This window comes from Phallusia mammillata, chromosome 4, assembly GCF_965637545.1.
Source record: "Phallusia mammillata chromosome 4, kaPhaMamm4.hap1.1, whole genome shotgun sequence".
Taxonomy (NCBI): domain Eukaryota; kingdom Metazoa; phylum Chordata; class Ascidiacea; order Phlebobranchia; family Ascidiidae; genus Phallusia; species Phallusia mammillata.
This window is the reverse complement of record NC_137255.1, coordinates 13,427,837-13,448,574: the sequence shown is the minus strand read 5'-3', so window position 1 is coordinate 13,448,574 and position 20,738 is coordinate 13,427,837. Positions and strand designations below refer to the sequence as shown.

Here is a 20,738-nt window from a genome sequence, read left to right as displayed (position 1 = left end):
GTAGTTAGTTACTTAAATTGTAATTTGATGGCACTTTAATGACAATTTAAGTAGGTAAACAACACGTCTGTTAACTATATATTACATCGTGCAAAACACAAGTTTGCTTCATTTTGATTTGCTGAAACAAGATTTACAACAGCAAAACAGTTTTGTTTATTGTAATGTATTGAAGTGGCAAATTTGTAACCAAAGACTTCAAAGTAAAAGTAATTCTCGAGAAACTAAAATGTATACGAAAGCGACAAAATAACGACATACAAAACAAAAAGCATTTTGGAACACTTTTCCAAATTCACTGAACAATAAAAACGTTTTATCTAAATTACCCTGAAAGTAACAAGATTTTCTGATTAAAGCGAATATGCGAAAACAAGTCGAAAAAGAATTGTCAAGCTGTTTGTTGCGAAAGCTTAAAGTATACTAAAAATAAGGAAAAAAATATTGTGTACAAAAAACTAAAGCGGGGTTATCAGGATTCTTCCATTAAAACACATGTACATGTTTGACAGACACATAGCAAAGCCACATGAAAGCTGCCTGAAAAAACCTGAGGTGGAAACACTTATAAGTGGGCTTAACTTGAACCTGGCGATTTTCGTAACGTGCAATTTTCAACGAAAAGATAAGTTGCCTGACTTCAATGTTCACACCTCTGTGAATCACTGACAAAGACCAATGTTCCTCATTTGATAATTCAAAAATATATATTTTGCATACAACAGAATAACAACTTTAAAAGATGTTGATTATTTTGAAAATGGTCGTACACACATAACTTCCATTCAGTAAAAGAAAAATCCTATGTCTGAACAACGCCATTACCGACCTTCAATCAGATTTGGTCGGTGGGGCAATTGCTCTATATTACCGCCATTCCACTGCCAATGCTGCATGAAGCAGCTGACCACTTCATTTCAAAGGGCAAGACACAACTGGACCCCCGGGTGTCATCTTTTGCGGCTACTTCTAACATAGTTTTGGTGTCCCGTGTCGACCCACGTGGTCAGTAACGAGCGGCCTTGTTTCATTTCAATCATCTCAGGGCCCTTATCGTTCTTAGATCAATGTTTTGGCTTCGTGTGTCAAGCCAGATTGCTACGGCTGAAGTGCCGGAGAAGGTCTGCATCGGCTAAAGTGTCTTCTTGGGAGACGCTCCTAAAATGTCAAATCACATCAATCAGACCACCATAATATTGCAACTTGCGCGTGTTAATCGTGGGAATTTGCCCGTGCAAAATATATCGAAACGACGTTACGCGTTAAGGTGGCAGGGAAGGGAAGCGAACAGCTGGCATCATTGATCCTTTACAGATGATTTAACGTAATCACAAAATCACTCTGCAAATATGTTCAGTTCTGCTTCACACCGGACTGAAGTAGTCCCAGCGATTCTTGTTTACTTTGCCGGTCGAACCAGCCACCACTCGTAGCAGATCGCAACAGCAAAATCTACCCGCTACCTCCACGTGACACACCGACCGGTGACGTTTTTGCTAAAGCAACTGGGAGACTTGCAGCAATCACAACAACGTGATTGAACGATATGTTGTAAAGCTTCAAGCTGTGACGATTCACGCCATCGCATCGTTGCACATCGAACATTTGCCGGTTTAATTTTCGGTCGATTCGCTCAAGAAAGCCTGTGTCAACATGTTGTTGCAAGATGGCTGCTCGTTGTTGGGCCCAGGTCCTCATCTATATTGCGCTGTGTATTTACTCCCCTCACTTCGTTCCCTTGGCTTGCTGCGATACAACAAAATTTCGTGTAATCCCCGCCTTCAGGTATGCATTTTAGGCGAAAATTTGCCACTCGAAATATCTTGAAATCGCGGTCCGAGGTTTTTGTTTTCATTATGCAACTATTCAATTCGCCATGACGTATCAGTATCAGAATTTTCCCCAAATAGAATTGTATTTAAAAAAGTTCCATGACGTATTTTATTTGTAAGGGTCGGTATTTGTAACGCTTTTCGTCTTTCAGCTAACAAATGTTATTTCTAAAATTTGGCAAATATAATTCAGTAAACAAAATGGCGGTTCCAATATTTCCTAAACATATCGGTGTTGCGTTTAAATCCACATATATTCACTTAAACAGTGATATTGTCGTTGTTTGCCTAACGCATAGAAGTTAACCAAGGCAAATATTGTTTTTGACTTCGTTTTTATTCCACAGCATTAAAAAGAGGACCATAATATTTTCAAAAACAATAAAAAAGGCTACATAGCATACCATATACTGCTTGTTCATTGTGGACATCAATTGAGGTTGGATCAGATAAGATAGCATAGTCCATGATCTTATCTATAACTTTTGAACTTCCTTGGGGGTCGTGTAGAAATCTATTGTTAAAATAAACACGTTGATAGATTTGCTACTGGACACCAAAAATCTAAATTTTCTTCAAAGAACTACAATAAAACTGTTATTAAAGCAATTTCATGCTTCAGGGGGTGACGACCATCCAACAATTATCCAACCTCGAAAAATTTGGTAATATCTCTGGAACTATTGGGACCACCTAACATCGTTCTTCTGTAAAAACAAATTTGCAGAACTGCCTAACCTTTCGCAAAACATGAGTTAAATCGACTTCTTTACTGTTGAAGTAATGAAGGCATTACTAGTTCATATTGCATCAGTTTTGCACAACATTTTGTTTTAAGTTATACCGTTTATGTCTACTCGTTTTCGTATTTCATTTAATTTCAAAACAAGTTGTTGTGCACTACCCCGCTACGGCGAAAATCGACGTTGGCAGTTTCCTAACATGGACTATATTGTTTGTCATTGTCTAGTACGTGCGTAGCAACTCCATCTTAGATCCTGTAATTGAAACTATCGGCTCATTTAGACAGGTTTTTTAACTGATGTCGAGAACGAGATAGTTCTGGGGTCACTACTCGTCCCATCTTACCTTTCCGTCTTGAGCAACAAAGCAGAAATTCCACAACCCATAAACAAGTCTCAATATATCGCTGTCAATCAATTGTCACGCTTTGCCTGCTGATTTGTGTTGTTTTTGAGACTCGAAGTAAAGATATGCGCAAAGATAAGACTCTGTCGTTCGTTTCCAGCTAAAACCGATTTTTCAATGTCTGAAAACTCAGACACAGTGTCAAGGTCACGAATCTTTACAGTTGGCAATGTTTACAACAATCGTTTGGAACTCAAATGACAAAACAGGAAAAATAGTTTGAACAGATGTAGATTCAAGTTAATCATCTAAAAACAAGTACAAACGGTACAAACGTCATACTTAAAAAAATGTCACCAGTTTACTGAGATAGAAAATCGAAGATTATTGAAAAATTAAGAACTTGTAGGTTTCTTTAAAATGGCGAAGCTTAGCGTCTCCATTTTGATGACTGGGTCTAATACAGTGTGGAATAAATAAGAAGTGCGTGTTTTATAGTTTCTGGCTTGAAAGGCTATTTTTCTCTTGCAAATTTCCGAAGTCAGCAAATAATTTCGTTCAGAGAAAACAGGTAACTAATAAATTTCCTTACAACTGTGAATTTTTTTCGCAAATTTATCAACTTTTTGCAAAACAGAAAACCACAAACCAAGGTGGCGTGCCTGTTTTGACGTAATGCACTATCCAGTGGTGCTGTGGAGGTTTGATCACATCTTCCCAGCATCTCCGAGTCTGAAATGATCCAGTAATGAAGGTAAATGTTCAAAATTATGATAAAAGTGTCGGCATAATTCAGTTTGGATGATATATTATGAAGGTTTGGATTCTGGCGGTGAAACAAAGTGGTTGTGAAACAGTAATTAAATCCTGTTGAAATAACGCTGTTTACGGTCTGCTGGTAAATGGCTTTGAAATCAGACTTAGAATATTTAATAAACCAACGTTGAGTTTTATTTTTTTACTCTGAAAGTAAAACTTTACATTTAATGTCTTGCTTCCCAATTAATTACACCTGGCTGTTAAAAAAACATGTTTTTAGATTCTTAATAATTACTCTATGATTTTAGGTTGCAATAAAATGAAATCAGTATTTCATAGGATAGGCGCAAATGGTTTGTTTTAGTCAGTTTGCACCGCCTGCTGATTAAAAATTAAACTGTTCTTGTAAATTCATTAATGTCGGTTGTTAAAAAGCCTATGTATATGTCTATGTGTTACTTTGATTATTTTTAGGCTTTTTTATTACAAAATATAATCAGAATCTTCACTTAAATTCCTCTTGCCTGTGTCATACCACACATCAAATTTTGATTTATACCGAGTATGAGATGCTGGTAGTAAGATAACTTGTTGCTTAATTATTAGAATCTCATTACTGGATAATAGTAGAATAAACTATAAAACACTTTCAAATATATTTAATATATATTGCACTCCAGCATGAAAGCTGCATAACATTCTATGGCAGTGTCGTTTAAAAATTAACAACTTCACTAGTGTCAGAAACAACGCTTGTCGTAATTCCTTTGACAGGTGACAAATCTCCGTGAGCTGATAAGAGAACAAACTGACCTCATATTTGTATGGCGCAAAAACGTATTAAGATTTCATTACTGGTAAAAGCATTTCGATCGCATCTATACCATATGTTTAAACTGTTCAAAATTTCGAAAGATGCCATTTTAAAAGTAGGCTATATCGATATTTCTTTGAGTTAATGCTTCAGTGAAAACAAAACTTCCTCATAAATTGTAAAGAAAAGTTTGACACCCAAAATTATTCTACCTAATTTTTCTACTGTTTTCTGAAAAGATTTTCTACATTGAGATTAAAATGTTTTTATTAAGTACCATGAGTAATTTATTGTTACGTTGCACTCATGTTTATTTGTGTTAACGTAAAAACGAAACTGATAAACATGATTTAAAAAAAACGTGTTTACCAACATGATATAAAAACAGTTGACATGAACGTTTTTTTATATTGTGACTTATTTTGTTGCGATTTAAGTGATCGTTTAAAAGTAAAACCAAAATAACAACAAACCCATACTTTATATGGTCTAACAAGCAGAACTAAAGTTACATTCATGTAACTACGTTTAAACAAATATCACGACATAGTTTCCGCTTATTCTATAAATTTTAACAAAGCTTATGATGACGTTTATTTTTTGACTGTTTCCATTAAAAACTACTTCAATAATTTTAAAAAGTGATAAACAAACCGATAAAGTTTTTTCCTGCAAAATAAATTTGAAGCAAGTTTACAGGTCAATTTCCTGATTAGCGTGGGCTAAAAAAAGAACTTCATTCAACCCTTTTTGTTCTATGCAAATATAGGCATCTAATGAATAACCTTTTTTGTCGTTACAAACGCCATATTTCTACTTGATCACTTTTTAATGCACTTATTTGAGGTACAAATTTTGTTTACTTTTATGTGTAACAGTGCCTGTTGTATCGCCATTTTTATTTTTCGGAAGCCAAAATCGCCTAAAGTGTCTGAACATCCATCGAAGTTTACACCTTTAGATATGTTTCATTTAAAGTCTGCTATTTTACTCTTGGACAATATTACGTCTTTTGACCACTCATCACAAAAATTTGCATATGCCTCTGTCCGCAACACCCAACGTTGTATTTGTTACATTTAATTTACATTTGTAGATTCCCTAAATATTTATATCGTACCAACCTATACATTTAATTTAGTGGTGTTGTCAGGCATAATTTTTAAACTGTATTTATGTTCAACCGGCCATCGTATTGGACTCATCTGATGTATTACCGTATGAAGACGCCCCGAATTTCACGCCAAAACGTCGAATGTCGAATGTCGAATGAGTCAAATACAATTGCCGGTTGTTCTAAAAGTACAGTTTCCCATTTAACGTTTATACCAGACCATCCATCTTCGAAATGAGCAAAGCCACCGCGACAACGACCCCTAAGTTAAATGTCGGTCTAATGATTTTATGCGCTGGTCGAACAGATCGGTTAATTGGAGAGCGTTGGCGGTTAGTACAACTGCTTCTATACTTTATTGCTCCCGCTGTTGGTGTTTCCAATAAGCCGACGGTTTGAGGGCAAGCAATATTTTCGCTTTAACAATTTATCGAATTAAATCATTGTTCAACTTTATTATTTTATTACTTTGTGAAGATAAGGAGCTGTCATTTTTTAGAATTCAAAATAAATAAAGAAATCCGAACAAACAAATCAAATGAACATCTAAGGTATTTGTCATGGCTTAAAAAGTTACTCAACCCTACCAAAAAGTGACACGGACTGACTTGGGCTAGATATATCGCCATCAGGGTAGTAGGAGAAAATACTTTCGTAACGCAAATTGTGATTTCGAGTCAATGGAGTAGACGGTTGTGTTTTTGATTTCAATTTCTTGTCACTTAACAGTTAAATGTACTTTCCAAGTAAAACTAATTTAAATAAATAAACATTTTTTTTAATTTCTGTTATTTTATGCAGGTTTAACAAAACAATTTAAGCTGGTCTTAAGTTTTGAGTTACAACCATAATTTTAAACTTTTTCACTGAAGTTTGTCCACTAAACTAAACTTAACTTAACTTGGAATTCCTTTTTAATGCAGAAATTAAGCGAACGATTTCTTTGGAATTCACTGGTGGAGCAAACTTCCACCTTCCACCGCTTAAGCTCTTCTCTGAGGACATCTAGTGACGAACAATATTGTTGCGTACGTTTTCGAGTGTGAGAACGTGCGGTTTAAAAATACACTTTAATAGTATCACCAAATATATTTGCCGCAACTGCAGTACAACTTATGTTTGACCTATAGCCCAACGACACGCGTTGGTAAACATTTTACAGCTTCCTAATATATTCTTTTGGCATGATGTAATAGCTCCGAAAATCGCTATGAGGTGGACACCGCAAGGGAAAAGAAAAAGAGGAAGGCCAAAGCTTACCTGGAGGGGGACTTTCCGTGAAGATCTGGAAATGATAGGGCTAAACATAAAGAAGATATAGGCCATCGCAAAAGACTGAAAAAAGTGAAACAATCTTGCTGTCCAATGCGCCCAAGAGAGCGGGAAACCATAATAATAACATAGCGGTACTAGCGGTACTTGTACTTAGTGGTACTTTGTAAAAAGTAAATTTACTTGTTGATGACTAACAACCTATAAGACTTGCAAAGAAAAGTGTTACATTCCCCACAAATAATGAGTAGAATAGCGAGATGATATTTAAGTTAGTACCAGACGCCTGGACATGGACAGAGGAATGTTTAAGTAGAAAACAATCTCCAAAAACATAGCAGTAAAAGTAGAATCGTACCTTACCAACAATGTCAACGCATACAAAATCAGAAATGGTGTAACATCAACTAGAAAGGTAAAAAGTTTACCTGAAATAAAAAAAACGTATGTTAAATTGTTGTGGTGTCTTGCACGCTTTCTACGCGGAAGCGTTGCAACCGATCATAGCGAACAGAGAAATCTATTAAAAATGCTTTCTGATACGATGCTTTACTGCATTTGTGACAAGGTATTATCATTGCAAGAACTGTATCAGGAATACCGCCTACGAAACTAAATATCAGAAGGAGAACTTCTGGTATGCGAAAGAAACAGCAACAGCAATTGTTACGATTACCGCCTTGTAATTCTCGTCCAGACCCAGCAATAATTCCAGTCACTGTAGACACAGACCTAAAACATATAAAATCACTTATTATATGTGACGATGTAACAAAGTTCAATTCCAAATCATTGTGCACTTGGACTTGTAAACTTGCAAATAAAACGAAGGACACAATGTTTATTTATCTGAATCAGTTAATACGCTACAAGCTAAATGTATAAAATACAACTTACATATAGCGATCGGCCTTCCATTCTAACTTCATAAATTTCAGATGATTAGAAATTTAGATTTATATTATTCTACCCCCTGTTGAATAATGAAGTAAAATAATTACAGTTTGTTGCCTACCCATGGCAGCGAAATCGCAATTTTCAAACATTGTTTCCCGTTCATCGATACTTGAACCGTTGTCATCTTCGCATAATAGCGTAACAATTAAGAGAACTCCGTTAAACGGCGTTTCCATTACCTGATCCAATTTAAGCGACATATATATTTCTTTCTCTGAAACAGAGTGCAATTCTGTTTCAATCAGGGGTTTAATCTTTCATTGTACTTGCTGCTTAATAGTTAAAAAGGCAGTGTTCATTAGATTAAGCACTGCTGTTGACGATGTATTAATCTATTACTGAAAATAAGGGTTTGACCCTCAAATGGCATTATGGATACATTCGCTACTTGCACTGCTGTCAAGTGAAACAGATAGATCTTCTTTTAACCCTTACTGCAAAAAGTTTAAGAAACTTGTTTTATGTTTCTACGGATTTATTAGATAACAAATAAAAGTTTCTAATGATAAAATATGGTTTTTGATAATACTCCAAATCTTGATGGTAGCACTATAGTGTTACTATAGTGCACAATAATTGTAGAATTCAAGCATAGCTGCTAATTCTACCTTTCAGTCTCTCGACTGGCAGAATAAGAGTGGTCAGTTTCACATGCACTTCATTGAAATGAAGAGTGATTTAAAACGATTTTCGACCACCTTATTCAAATAGAATAAAGAACGTAATAGCTACAAATGGTCCAAACAATCTTACTTGCAGCACATAAAAGTATGCAGCATAACACAACTTAATACGCTCACAACTAACTCATACACCACTGTAACACTAACTGGACTGCACGTGCAGACACACAAAAAACTGTAAAAGTAGGACACACACAAGGTCAGCAGTTATGACGTAGCAATGCATGTGTTACGGAATTATTTTGGTAACCTCGAAATTTAGAGAAAGTTGTTTGGGTGCGAGATCTTTAACGCTTCCCAACTATCCCGATTGTATTCTAACACTCGAGGCTACCTCCCTAATTCGTAAAACGGTCCAAGACCCTGCACTAACGGCTTATCGCTAAAACCAATTGTTACAACGGTGACTTCGCTACTGGCCAAAACAATATATATTATAATGAATAAAACTGTTGAAAAGTACTGTTCAATCACGTTACGTTAAGTTACACAATACCACAGCGCAGCACAGCAGCACAACAGCACCAAAAACAATCGCGTACACTTCACCGGGGCCAGGAGAGAACTGCCTCACCAAACACGAGGAGAAACGACGTCACATGCCTCTAGGAATGTGACCAATCACAACGCGTCACGAGAAATCACTGAAGCGGAGATGCGTTCGAAATGTTACCGGTGTAAAAGTACAAATAAAGATATTAAAGTGAAAAGGGGTGAAAATGGAACACAAGAAAACAAAAGTGGAAAAACAAGAAGTGAAAGGAATAACGTGAAAATAAATATGGCTAAACAAAACAAACAAACATTATGAAACAAAACGACTAATATATTAATAGGTAAATAAAGTTACAGTGAAAAGCAAGTGCAATAATAAAAATAATAAATAAGCAGATGCCAAACTAAGTGAACACAGTGAATAAAATAAACTAAGTGAACACCGGTTCACGTTACACTCCCCCGCCTGCATTAGTCCTACTCCCGGAGGACGCTTTCTTTAACTCTGGTAGAATTGCGTCTGTTTACGCATTCTCTTGGGTCTAGTTTCCATCACGTCGCTCATAATCTGCACGTCCGCGGACAAACCAGACCCGTTGTCGTGTAGGGGTCGTTTGGAGCCGCGTTTTCCTGAATCGGGTTCGGTGCTCGGGACCATCACCTGGACAACAGCAGTTGGTAACGGCTTTTCGGACCCACGTGCCTGCTCACGTAAAGCTACATCTTCTTCATGGCGCTTCGCAACAATTTCATCTCCGTCGTTGTGCTCATCAAAATTGGCCGATGTTTTCTTCAAGCGATTGAAGTGCACTACTTGGGTTTTGCCGGTTTGATCAACAATTTTGTAGTTGACAGGTCCTTGCTTCTCGACTATCTGAAAAGGACCTTTATAGGGCAGGTGAAACTTTCTACATTCGTCCTGCGCTACAACCGGGTTTTCCAACAAGACTGAGTCGTTAACATTAAGGGGGTCACCGCTTTGCTTACTGTTATATTGCTTCTCTATTTGCTTGCGCTGACACTGGAGGGTCTCGCTTGCCACTTCCCTGGCAAGTGCCAGCCGATCTCGGAGTCCTTCCAGATGGACCAATGGCGACTGCTGGTCGTGCGGCGAGGGCGCATGTATCAGGTCAGCGGGCAGACGCAAAGGAGATCCTGTAAGCAAGTAGTGTGGAGCGAAGCCAGTGCTTTCATGCCGACTGGAATTGTATGATGCTACCACCGCTGACAAGGCCTCATCCCAGTGCTTTCCATCCTGTTGAACATAATTGCGGAGCATGTTTAAAATTGTTCTGTTATTCCTTTCTACTCCGCCATTTGCCGAAGGCCGGTACGGGGTAGTTCGGGTTTTCTTGCAACCCATCAGGCGGATTAGTTCCTGAAACAGGGCGCTTTCGAAATTACCGCCCTGATCAGAATGGACTACCTCGGGGACCCCGTGGACGGTAAACCAGCGATGAAACAGCAAATTGGCTGTTTCTGTCGCTGTTTGGTGACGCATTGGCCAAGCCCGGACGTACTTTGTAAACAAATCGCACGCTACGAGGACATACTGGTAACCGGTTCTCGTCAAAGGAAAAGGACCCATCACGTCTATCTCAATCCGTTCTAAAGGCCGAGTCTCTCGAGAAGGGACTAAAGGTGCGCGCAGTTTTGTATTTGACTTCTTATTTAATGCACATTCGGCACAATGGCGACAAAACTGCTCGACATCGTCACGCCATCTTGCCCAATAAAATCTTTCCGACACCTTACTGAGTGTTTTCGCTATGCCAAGATGGCCACCTCCATGAGATTGAGCATGCAACGCGGCTAAAACAGTGGGACGCATAGCGAAGGGAACCAACATACGTTCTGTTTTACCATCGAGTGTAACCGAGTCCTCATCTCGGAGGTACAATATGCCGTTCCGACGAAACACACTGCCGAAACGCGACCAATAATGCCGAATCGTTGGAGACATCCGTTTCACGGTTTTAAACTTGGGTCTGATACCCCGATCCAGCCAACCAGAAACTACTCTCAGGTCGACATCAGCCCCCTGAGCTTCTCTGATTTCTTCAAGACTACAGCCGAGAACGACGCGAAAATTCACATTACACACTTCTGATACACCTTCCGCCTGCCGCACGGGATACGGAAAGTCCGGGTCACTTTCGGATTCAAGTCTGCATAGAGCGTCTGCGTTCCCATGTTTTACTCCCGGCCTATGAACCAATTCGAAGTTGTATTCGGCTAGGTGCTCGACCCAACGCGCGCATTGGCCGTAGAGCTCTCTTGATTTCCATAGCCATCGCAAAGAAGCGTGATCTGTGCGCAGCACAAAACTGTTACCCAGTAAATAACAGCGGTATAGTTTCGTAGCAAAGATCACAGCCAACAATTCCTTGCGAGTGGTCGAGTAATGTCCCTCTGCTTTAATCAGGCTCCTACTACCATACGCGATCACATGCTCCTTGCCGTCGATCTCTTGGCTTAGAACGCAACCTATTGCATAGTCGGAAGCATCAGTGTCTAATATAAAGGGTCGCCTAAAGTCGGGGTACTGTAGGATTGGGGCGTTGATCATTTTATGTTTAAGCGTGGAGAAAGCACGTTGGCAACTCTCGTCCCACTCAAAGTTCTTTCCCTTTTCAGTAAGCCGATGTAACGGAGATGCGATCTGCGCATATTTTTCGACAAATTTGCAGGGGTAGGATATCAATCCCACGAATTGTCGAACGTGCTTAACCGTGGTGGGAATTGGCCAATTTGCAACAGCGCGAACTTTTTCGGGGTCGCACAGGATACCTGCCTTGGAAACAACATGTCCGAGAAAATTAACCTCGCTCTTGAAAAGGCAACATTTTGATGGCTTCAAAGTTAACCCTGCGGACTCCAATCGTCTTAAAACCAAATCTAGACGGGCTAGATGTTCGTCAAATGTGCGCGCATATATTATTACGTCGTCCAGATACGCAAGAACTCCGCTCCATTCAACCCCATTAAGGACGATGCGCATTAACCTTTGAAAGCTGGCAGCTGCATTGCATAACCCCATCGGCATTACATTAAACTCGATTAGACCCATGTGGCTAGCGAATGCTGTCTTTTCGCGAGATTTTGGGTCCATAGGAATTTGCCAATAACCCGATTTAAGGTCGAGCGTGGATAAATAAACGGAACCGGCCATCTCGTCCAAACTGTCGTCTATACGCGGGATGGGATAACTGTTCTTTTTGGTGACGGCGTTAAGGTCACGATAATCGATACAAAATCTTAAGTCACCTGACTTTTTCTTCACAAGAACAATTGAACTCGACCAGGGAGACGTTGACGGACGGACTAAACCTTGTTTGCGCATTTCGTCGATGATCTCTTCAACTTTGTGCTTGTGACGTTGCGGCATCCTCCTAGGAGCTTGGCGCACTGGTCGAGCGTCTCCTGTGTCAATAAAATGCTGCGTAATACTAGTTTTACCAAGGTCAGTTGCGGATGTAGAAAAGGCGCGCGTATGCGCTGACAGAACTTCAAGAACTTTGCGCCTTTGGTCTGCAGTCAATTCATCACTCATGTTGCGAATAAAATTACAACTTTCTTTATTGCACTGTTTTGCCACTTGTTTAGTTTGTTGTTTTGTCACTATATGTTTTCCTTTTCTCGTAATATGATTTATTGGTTTATTGCACAGTTTTGTTATTGCTTTGGTCTGTTGGTTCGTCGACATACGTTCATACGCGATTCATTTCCATATGTTGCGAACATTATTATCTTTGTTTATTCGTTTTCTGTCCCGGCACTACGTTTGGTTGTTGCACTGTCACTATATGTTATCCGTCTTTTCTGTTTGTGTTTCACCATTGGTGTTGTTTTACGTAGGTTTCTCAACCTACCTTGCGTATATTTGTTTCTCATAGCAGACTTTCGTTTTGTTTTATTTCTTATTCGTTTCGAATGCAACCCACCGTGTTGCCTTGGCATTCCTGCGCGTGTCCCTAATTACGAACATCCTCGGGACTTTGCTTAATTTGCCTCAAGGAACATCCTCGGGACTTTGCTTAATTTGCCTCAAGAATAACTGCTGTTTTCTCCTCGTGGCTGGCTCCCTAACGTGAGGGCTGTGAAAATGTGATGGGGCAGACTTGGTTGTTCGGCCTTGGCAGAACGTGCTTCTTGGATTGTGAGATCTTTTACTAATTTGTCTGTTTTCTTATAGTGTTTTTAAAGTGCTACGTTAGCCCGATTGTGTTGTCGAGAACCGTGCTTATTTTACTCCGTTTTTATAATAAGAACAAAGGATATATTGCATATTTTGTTACTGTTTTGCAAGAGAAGTAAGAGTAGCGCGCGGTCTAGTTATTGGTTTTGCCGGCTAGCCGTTAGGGCAGCGTCCTGAACCTTAGGCGCAGAAATAGTAGCGCTACACTCATATTTACCCCGGAGACTATATTTCGCCAATGTTCATCAGTCTGGCCGTCCCCTGCTTTGTGTGTGACGCTGGAAACTTGCTCAGGTTCGGAAGTCTGCAAACAGTCGATACAACTACATTTAGCAACATTGGCACCTAATAATACACGAGATGCGGGGTTGTAACATTGTACGGGGCCAAAAGCTGCCACCCGGTACAGGCATGCGACTTTACGCCCAGCAGGCAATTCGACGTCGTCGTCACTTAAATTGGCAAGTCGTATAGGTACAGTTAGTCCGGCAGTAGTGGTTACAGCGGTGGCAGTAAGAACTCCAAATCGTGCAGTAAACTCTGGGTTCCGTTCAACCACGGCAGTAAATGAAGACAAAGACTCACCGTTGCGGTCGGGGGGAAACTCTCCCATCACTTGCACCTCCGTTGATGCAGGGACTCGGGTCAGTTCAGCTAGAAAGACTTCCTTTCCTTCAGGAATAAAGGACTGGTTCAGCAACGGCACTCTTGCTTTCCCGGCGGTCATCAGTGCGGTCTTACAGCAAAGAGAGCAGTTATACTTTTCCAAGAAGTCTAGGCCTATGATGCACTCATGCGCGGAGTGGTTGCATACATAGAATCGGTGGCTCACAGTTAGTCCACCAACTTTAATGTTTACTTTAGCTATCCCAAGAGAATTCAACTGCGTGCCGTTTGCAGCGACCAGGCCAAAATTAGTTGGACACGACTCTAGGTTCATATTACCAGCGTTTGAAAGTTTTCGCCACAGGTGTTCGGATAACAACGATACAGTTGCTCCTGTGTCTACTAAAGCACATACCGGCACGTTTTCGGTAACAATCTCAATAAACCGCGGTAAACCTTGCTTCTGGCAGACGGTCGGAGGGTCGTGGAGTCGTTTGGTAGTCATCATCGCCTTTGTGGGGGCCACTCTAGAGGTTGCTCTGGTCACAGAAGAATGATTAAGGTTTTGTTTTTTAACGGATTGCATAGGAACGCGTGAACAGCGCGTCGTTTTTTTTTACCACGGTGACACTGGTGTTGGAGATGACCGGACTCTCCACAGTTGAAACACCTTCGCTGATTTAAGGGTCGGGAAGGGCGCACATCGGAAACCCTGCTTCAGCTCATTCAGGGTAGTAATTACAGTATTGTCAAAATCGCGTTTGTCATCTATACGGACGTAGTGACTGTTGCGACAATGGCCGTGGATTGCTCGTTTAAAACCAACTCGGCAGCGGCCCAAAAGTCACGCTTATGGTTTAATCCAGGGGTGTCCAACCTTTTTGGCCAAAGGGCCACATGCGGTTTACGAATGTTTGCGCGGGCCACTTGACTGTTTACTGCTAATTTGTAATCTTAGAAATGTGTATTATCCTCGTTTACAGTTATAAGAACAATAAACACACCAAGATATATAGTAAAGTCAACAAAGTGTTTACCACACGTCGACATTTCAATGTGAAGTTTGGCACTGTTTTTCTCCAACAAGTTTAGCAATATTCGGTGAGATGGACGATGGAGCAATGCGAAGCGAGTTTTCCATCTGGCTGTCAAAAATTACTGATCTTACAGGGGATTTAAAGTCACATGTCAACCTTTCTTGGAAAGTTCTGTTAGCGTTACTTGCTTTTGTTTCCTGTTTGGCATAATCTATATCACTGCAGAGTGCGGATGAGGTTTTTACTGCAAAATGCGTTTTGCGCGAGTCTCTGATACCAGATGTATCTCAATGAACCAAGAAACATTACTGATTGACTCCAAAAGCACGAGTCAGATTGTGACGTAACAATATAGAAATTGTGATGCGTAAAAATGCGCATTGTGACGTAATAGAAGTAACTTGAACGGTTGTGTATTGCTACTCTATTAACAAACAAATAAAGCAAACGATAAATGCCATTTTTTCGGAATAAAAGTTCGCCATAAATTACGTAGGCGATTAAGTTGCCAATATGAGTCATTTCAAAAAATACCACGCGGGCCACTCAGAACCTTCCTGCGGGCCACATGTGGCCCGCGGGCCACGGGTTGGACACCCCTGGTTTAATCTATTCGAAATATTAGCGGCAAGGTTTTGATCTAATAGTCCAGACAACAACACAGTGTACATTACTTCTCTCTTGATGTCTTCTTCCTTTTCCTCCGGGTACGCTTTATCTCCCAGCTCCTTGATTGCAGAAATTCACAACAGAATAATTTCAGCATTGGACAAGAGTCTCCACACATGTACTATTTTTCTCGATTTAGCAAAAGCTTTTGATACTGTGAACCACAATATACTTCTTCAAAAACTTGAACACTATGGATTTCGAGGACTTGTACACAAATTTTTTAAAAGTTATTTAACAAATCGAAAACAATGTACTTTTTGTCATGGACAACAATCACAATATTGTGATGTGATATGTGGAATCCCGCAGGGGTCAGCTCTCGGCCCTCTGCTTTTCTTACTCTACATCAATGATCTTCCCCTTGCATCCGATTTTGAAACTAGACTATTCGCAGATGACACCTGCCTTACAATGTCGTCTAAAAATATCCAAATGTTGCAGACATCAGCAAATAAACAGTTTGGTAAGGTTGATGAATGGATGAGAGCCAATCAGCTATCAATCAACTATAGGAAAACCAAGTACATGATGTTTTCCAACCAAAATAGTTCTTTTCAATCCCAATGCAAAATCTCTGTAGATGGGGTGGAACTACAGAAAACCGATTCAGTCAAATATCTAGGAGTGATCTTAGACGAAAAAATGTCATGGGTTCCACACATATGCTACATTAGAAATAAAATTTCAGCAGTCTCCGGAGTTTTTTCAAAGTTGAAACATTATGTGCACATGAAAACCCTTAAAAACCTGTACTATTCATTAGTACACCCACACCTCCTTTATGGGTTGTTATCTTGGGGCTTTGCCACCAAAACACACATGCAACAAATACAAGTCCTGCAAAATAGGATTTTAAAAATTATTACTAACAGCCCTTGGCACTGCTCTACAAATAATTTATACCTAAAAACAAATATTTTAAAAATATGTGATATGCACGATATGGAACTAGCCAAATTTGTATTTCACTTTAAACACAATAAGTTACCTACATTATTCGATGAACTCTTTATTTCCGCATCAACTATTCATAAACATGCAACAAGACATGCAGTCAAACAAAAGTTTTTCATTCCAAGAGTTTTTTCCAGTCGCGGCCAACATACGCTTCGGTATAAATGCACAAAAGTGTGGAATGATTTACCTTGCAAAATTACCAATGCAAAAGCCGGATTGGCTGCGTTTAAGCGAAATCTTAAGCTCTTTTTTCTGGACACATACTTAAAGCAACAATCACAATGAAGTCCATCGCAGTTCGTGCACGTGGTATCTGGTATGTTAGGTATGCAGTACCACGAGGTCCACTGTTTACATACCACGGGGTGTTTTGCTATAATTACTGCCTTTATTGCTTCCAATGTTCTTCATTGATTACCCTGCCCGCTGAGTCTTTTCTCTCCGCAGAGCGCAATAATTGCCTACAGCTGATTGCAATAATACCCTGTTTTGCTCGTTTCCTTTTCATCTTGTGGTTGATTTATTTTCACAGCGCTTCATAATTACTTACTTTAATTGCCGATACGACATCTTATTTCAAATAGTTAGGGTCAGCTATAAGTTATAACCACGTGTGGTTCAAGCTGATCCTTTTTTGTTTGCAACGCTTTTCTTGTTCTGTTTACAGTAAATTATTACGAATATTTACGGGCGCTGTAAACAAAATAAAATAAATTGAATTGAATTGCACGCACAAATTCTCGAGGCGTTTCGCGAGGCATCTCCCGACGTGTAATCAATCGATGGCGCAGTTTATGCAAGTAAGCGCCGCCGGTACTGTTCTTTAGAGCTCGCTCGATAATGACTGAGTAATCCAGGTTGTATACGGAACGGTCCTTGCCTTGTATTATCCAGCGGAGCTTTTTACCTCTTCAGTAGCCTTAATGCTGTCGGCGTACGATTCAAACACCCTAATAAAATCTTGCAAATCCGTTCCCGGCTCATACCGAGGCGGAGGCAATAAAAAGTTGAAAGCCATTTAAAATAATAAAAACAACAATATGCTGTAAAAGCTCTTGTAAAAATAGTGTAAAAAGGGGAGTTCTCTCTATAGAGAAGTCACCGTCTCGCGATAGCAGGGTCCTGGCGTGCTCGCCAACTGTTACGGAATTATTTTGGTAACCTCGAAATTTAGAGAAAGTTGTTTGGGTGCGAGATCTTTAACGCTAAACCTTCCCAACTATCCCGTTTGTATTCTAACACTCGAGGCTACCTCCCTAATTCGTAAAACGGTCCAAGACCCTGCACTAACGGCTTATCGCTAAAACCAATTGTTACAACGGTGACTTCGCTACTGGCCAAAACAATATATATTATAATGAATAAAACTGTTTAAAAGTACTGTTCAATCACGTTACGTTAAGTTACACAATACCACAGCGCAGCACAGCAGCACAACAGCACCAAAAACAATCGCGTACACTTCACCGGGGCCAGGAGAGAACTGCCTCACCAAACACGAGGAGAAACGACGTCACATGCCTCTAGGAATGTGACCAATCACAACGCGTCACGAGAAATCACTGAAGCGGAGATGCGTTCGAAATATTACCGGTGTAAAAGTACAAATAAAGATATTAAAGTGAAAAGGGGTGAAAATGGAACACAAGAAAACAAAAGTGGAAAAACAAGAAGTGAAAGGAATAACGTGAAAATAAATATGGCTAAACAAAACAAACAAACATTATAAAACAAAACAACTAATATATTAATAGGTAAATAAAGTTACAGTGAAAAGCAAGTGCAATAATAAAAATAATAAATAAGCAGATGCCAAACTAAGTGAACACAGTGAATAAAATAAACTAAGTGAACACCGGTTCACGTTACACATGTATGGTGTGATGATTGCAACGGCGGGAAAAGTATTTGTAGTAGGGGAGCGTTACTGTCCGTTACATACCGGCCCCTAAATAACGAACGTGGAAACGAAGTTATTTACACACAACAACAGGAGGACAGAAACGAAACACAACAAAGTTACGCTGGCTCAAGTAAGCACAGCTTGCGAATATCGCGCGTATATACAGCTCTCGCGGTGCGAAAGCGAACACTTCCGACAGCTCCTTCACTATCGGGGGATACTTCCTCGACAATGCCTTTTGGCCACGCACCCGGGGGGTTCATCTTGTAATCGACCAAAACCAGGTCACTGGCCCCAAAGCTCTTCGTTGGTCGTACCCATAAAATTGGCAGGTAGTCGCGAAACCACCTCTTCCAAAACGTATCTGCCAGCCACCGAACCGTACGCAGCGTTCCCCGGTAGTCGTCAGCAGTGGCGAACTTGTCTGTGGTAAGGAAACGGTCCAATTCTGGAACAATCATTCTCCTTATCTTAACTGCAGTTACCGCAGCGCCTTCCAGATGCGGCAATGCGACAGGCCTTACATGGGCCTCACCAGATTTTCCAAACATCAATGAATAGTGAATATACCTGACTGAATCAACAAGGCAAAGATAACACACCGCACCGAACCCGGTCTGCATATTTCCAAAATGTTTCCGAATTCGAACCACAGGGCTTTTTAAGCCAATCACAAAGGCGGGTTTTCCCGGGTCATGTGACTTTTTAACCAATCAGCCTAGTCGACTCATTGAACCAATCTCACAACAGCTTGCGTAGTAACCAGTCAATCTGCCTCGAGTTACAATATTTGAAAGTTAAGGTTGTGCTTGGTTTTATAATTGTATTACTAAAATATAAGCATTTTAAAAGGCATTTTTAATAATTAATTATAAGCTTTCTTGTAAATAATCATCTGATATTGTTAAGTGGATTCCCTGCAGCAAATGATGGAACTTGGAGAAAAATTAGTAACAAAAGGAAATGAAGAAATGGTTTTTAGATTGACCTTACAATCAGCAAAATAATGGGACGAGTGGCTTGAGTCTTTTTGTGTAGTTTCTATTACTAGCTGGAATGTATACAAAACATTTCTAAACCCTAAAATATTTTGGGGAAACCTTTGAAGTTTTGCCAACATGAAGCTGGTGTATCAAATTCAACACTTTGTGTCCTGTGTCTATGGATGTTAAGATCAAACTTTACACCAAGTCAACTAAACATCACATAAGTTGGTTTCTACTCATCCATGTATAGTAAGTGTGGCAGTTAACCACAATCACTTGCTTAAAGCTGCCAGAAACCTTGGTTAGCTAAAGATCAGTGAATCTACAAGAAAGATTTTCTTCATGTATTTTTGGCAATGATTGTCAGTGTCTCAAGCATTACAAACCCATGAGACCAAGTTGCTTGTTACAGATGGAATAAGTGCAGTCACTAACAACTAATCCAAAGCCCTGCTCTGTGTACCATCTCTGGGATCAGTGGCGTAAATGTAACTTTGGGGCATAAAGTGGTATAAATTTGTTTTGTGCTATACAGAAGTATGCTGAAGAATCTGAGGCTAAGATCCGCTTTGTTATGTTTGTGCCATTGTAAGGCTGATCATGGAAAGAATCCACAAAATGATGTTACAATCTTCTGAGATAGTGTTTGTGGCTTCTACAACCAATCTGGTTCAGACTAATGCCTCACTTACAGTCCTGTTATGTGGTAGTCCAATTGGGGATGTATCAGGGATCAGCACCTCAGAAGCAAATGTATGCAGGCGTTGCATTGGGTCAGGAGCAGGCACCATCTGTGGAATTCTTTAGTGATTTGGCCACTACACATCAACATAAGATCATGGTGGCTGTTCAAATGCCATGGAAATCAATCCAACCACTTCATTGTCTGATAGCATTGCTGGACCATCACATAAACCAGACTACACTGCAGAGAACTTTTCTTAAATTTAATAGTGTTCTGAGTTTATAAAGACCAAGCACTCTAGTGACTTTAATTAAAAGGAAACTAAAAAAGCATTAGAAAGGTTTAAGAACTCTATCTCTTCTGCTCATTTCGTTGCACAAATAAGATCAGCACTTCATTCATTTGGAAGAAACTCAATTGGCAGCCGCAATGCTGGGAGCAAAATACATTGGGTTTTTTTGGTACTGACATTAAAATTATATATTTTGTTGGTATGGGAGGTACAAAAATTCATTTCCTTTTGTGTTTTACTTTTTTTCCTGCTGCTTTTCCATGTATTTTTGTATAAATTGTTAAAGGGTCTTAGATAAAATTGTTACTGCTGGTAGATATCATATTGCTTACTATTATTACCTAATTGGTTTGTAGATTGGGGCAATTGGCTTTTGATTAATTTATT

The 20,738-nt window shown here is 39.7% G+C and overlaps 1 protein-coding gene and 1 long non-coding RNA gene across 6 annotated transcripts; both read right to left on the bottom strand.

The window, feature by feature from the left end:
* Positions 1-2,867: 2,867 nt before the first annotated feature.
* On the bottom strand, positions 2,868-7,997 carry LOC145224932 (uncharacterized). The gene is made up of 3 exons (XR_013859763.1): positions 7,778-7,997; positions 7,239-7,612; positions 2,868-3,653 (listed from the first exon to the last, which is right to left on the bottom strand). It is a non-coding gene; the product is annotated as an uncharacterized LOC145224932 (long non-coding RNA).
* Positions 7,998-8,924: 927 nt separating this feature from the next.
* Positions 8,925-18,946, bottom strand: LOC145224094 (uncharacterized). Of its 5 annotated transcripts, none has more exons than XR_013859560.1 (5): positions 15,531-18,946; positions 13,799-14,358; positions 12,283-12,438; positions 10,003-10,270; positions 8,925-9,889 (listed from the first exon to the last, which is right to left on the bottom strand). XR_013859560.1 is itself a non-coding variant. In XM_080090526.1 (5 exons), the coding sequence occupies exons 1-5, from the start codon at positions 15,641-15,643 to the stop codon at positions 10,251-10,253; spliced, it is 564 nt and encodes a 187-aa protein (XP_079946652.1). In that variant the 5' UTR covers positions 15,644-18,946; the 3' UTR covers positions 8,925-10,250. The 5 variants fall into 5 exon arrangements, 3 of the variants coding, with proteins under 3 accessions (XP_079946652.1, XP_079946650.1, XP_079946651.1); XM_080090526.1 differs by having other exon boundaries at positions 8,925-10,270; positions 13,799-13,949; positions 14,235-14,358; XM_080090524.1 differs by having other exon boundaries at positions 8,925-10,270.
* Positions 18,947-20,738: the final 1,792 nt, after the last annotated feature.

What these genes read in the sequence shown, in the direction of transcription:
- LOC145224094 (XM_080090524.1), bottom strand. Translation starts at nt 15,643, where the DNA reads ATGTGTGGAGACTCTTGTCCAATGCTGAAATTATTCTGTTGTGAATTT. An exon ending in AAGAAGACATCAAGAGAGAA is followed by an intron (nt 14,359 to 15,530) that starts GTAATGTACACT and finishes TTCTGTGACCAG; the next exon opens with AGCAACCTCTAGAGTGGCCC. An exon ending in TCTTGTGAAGAAAAAGTCAG is followed by an intron (nt 10,271 to 12,282) that starts GTGACTTAAGAT and finishes TATGTTCAACAG; the next exon opens with GATGGAAAGCACTGGGATGA.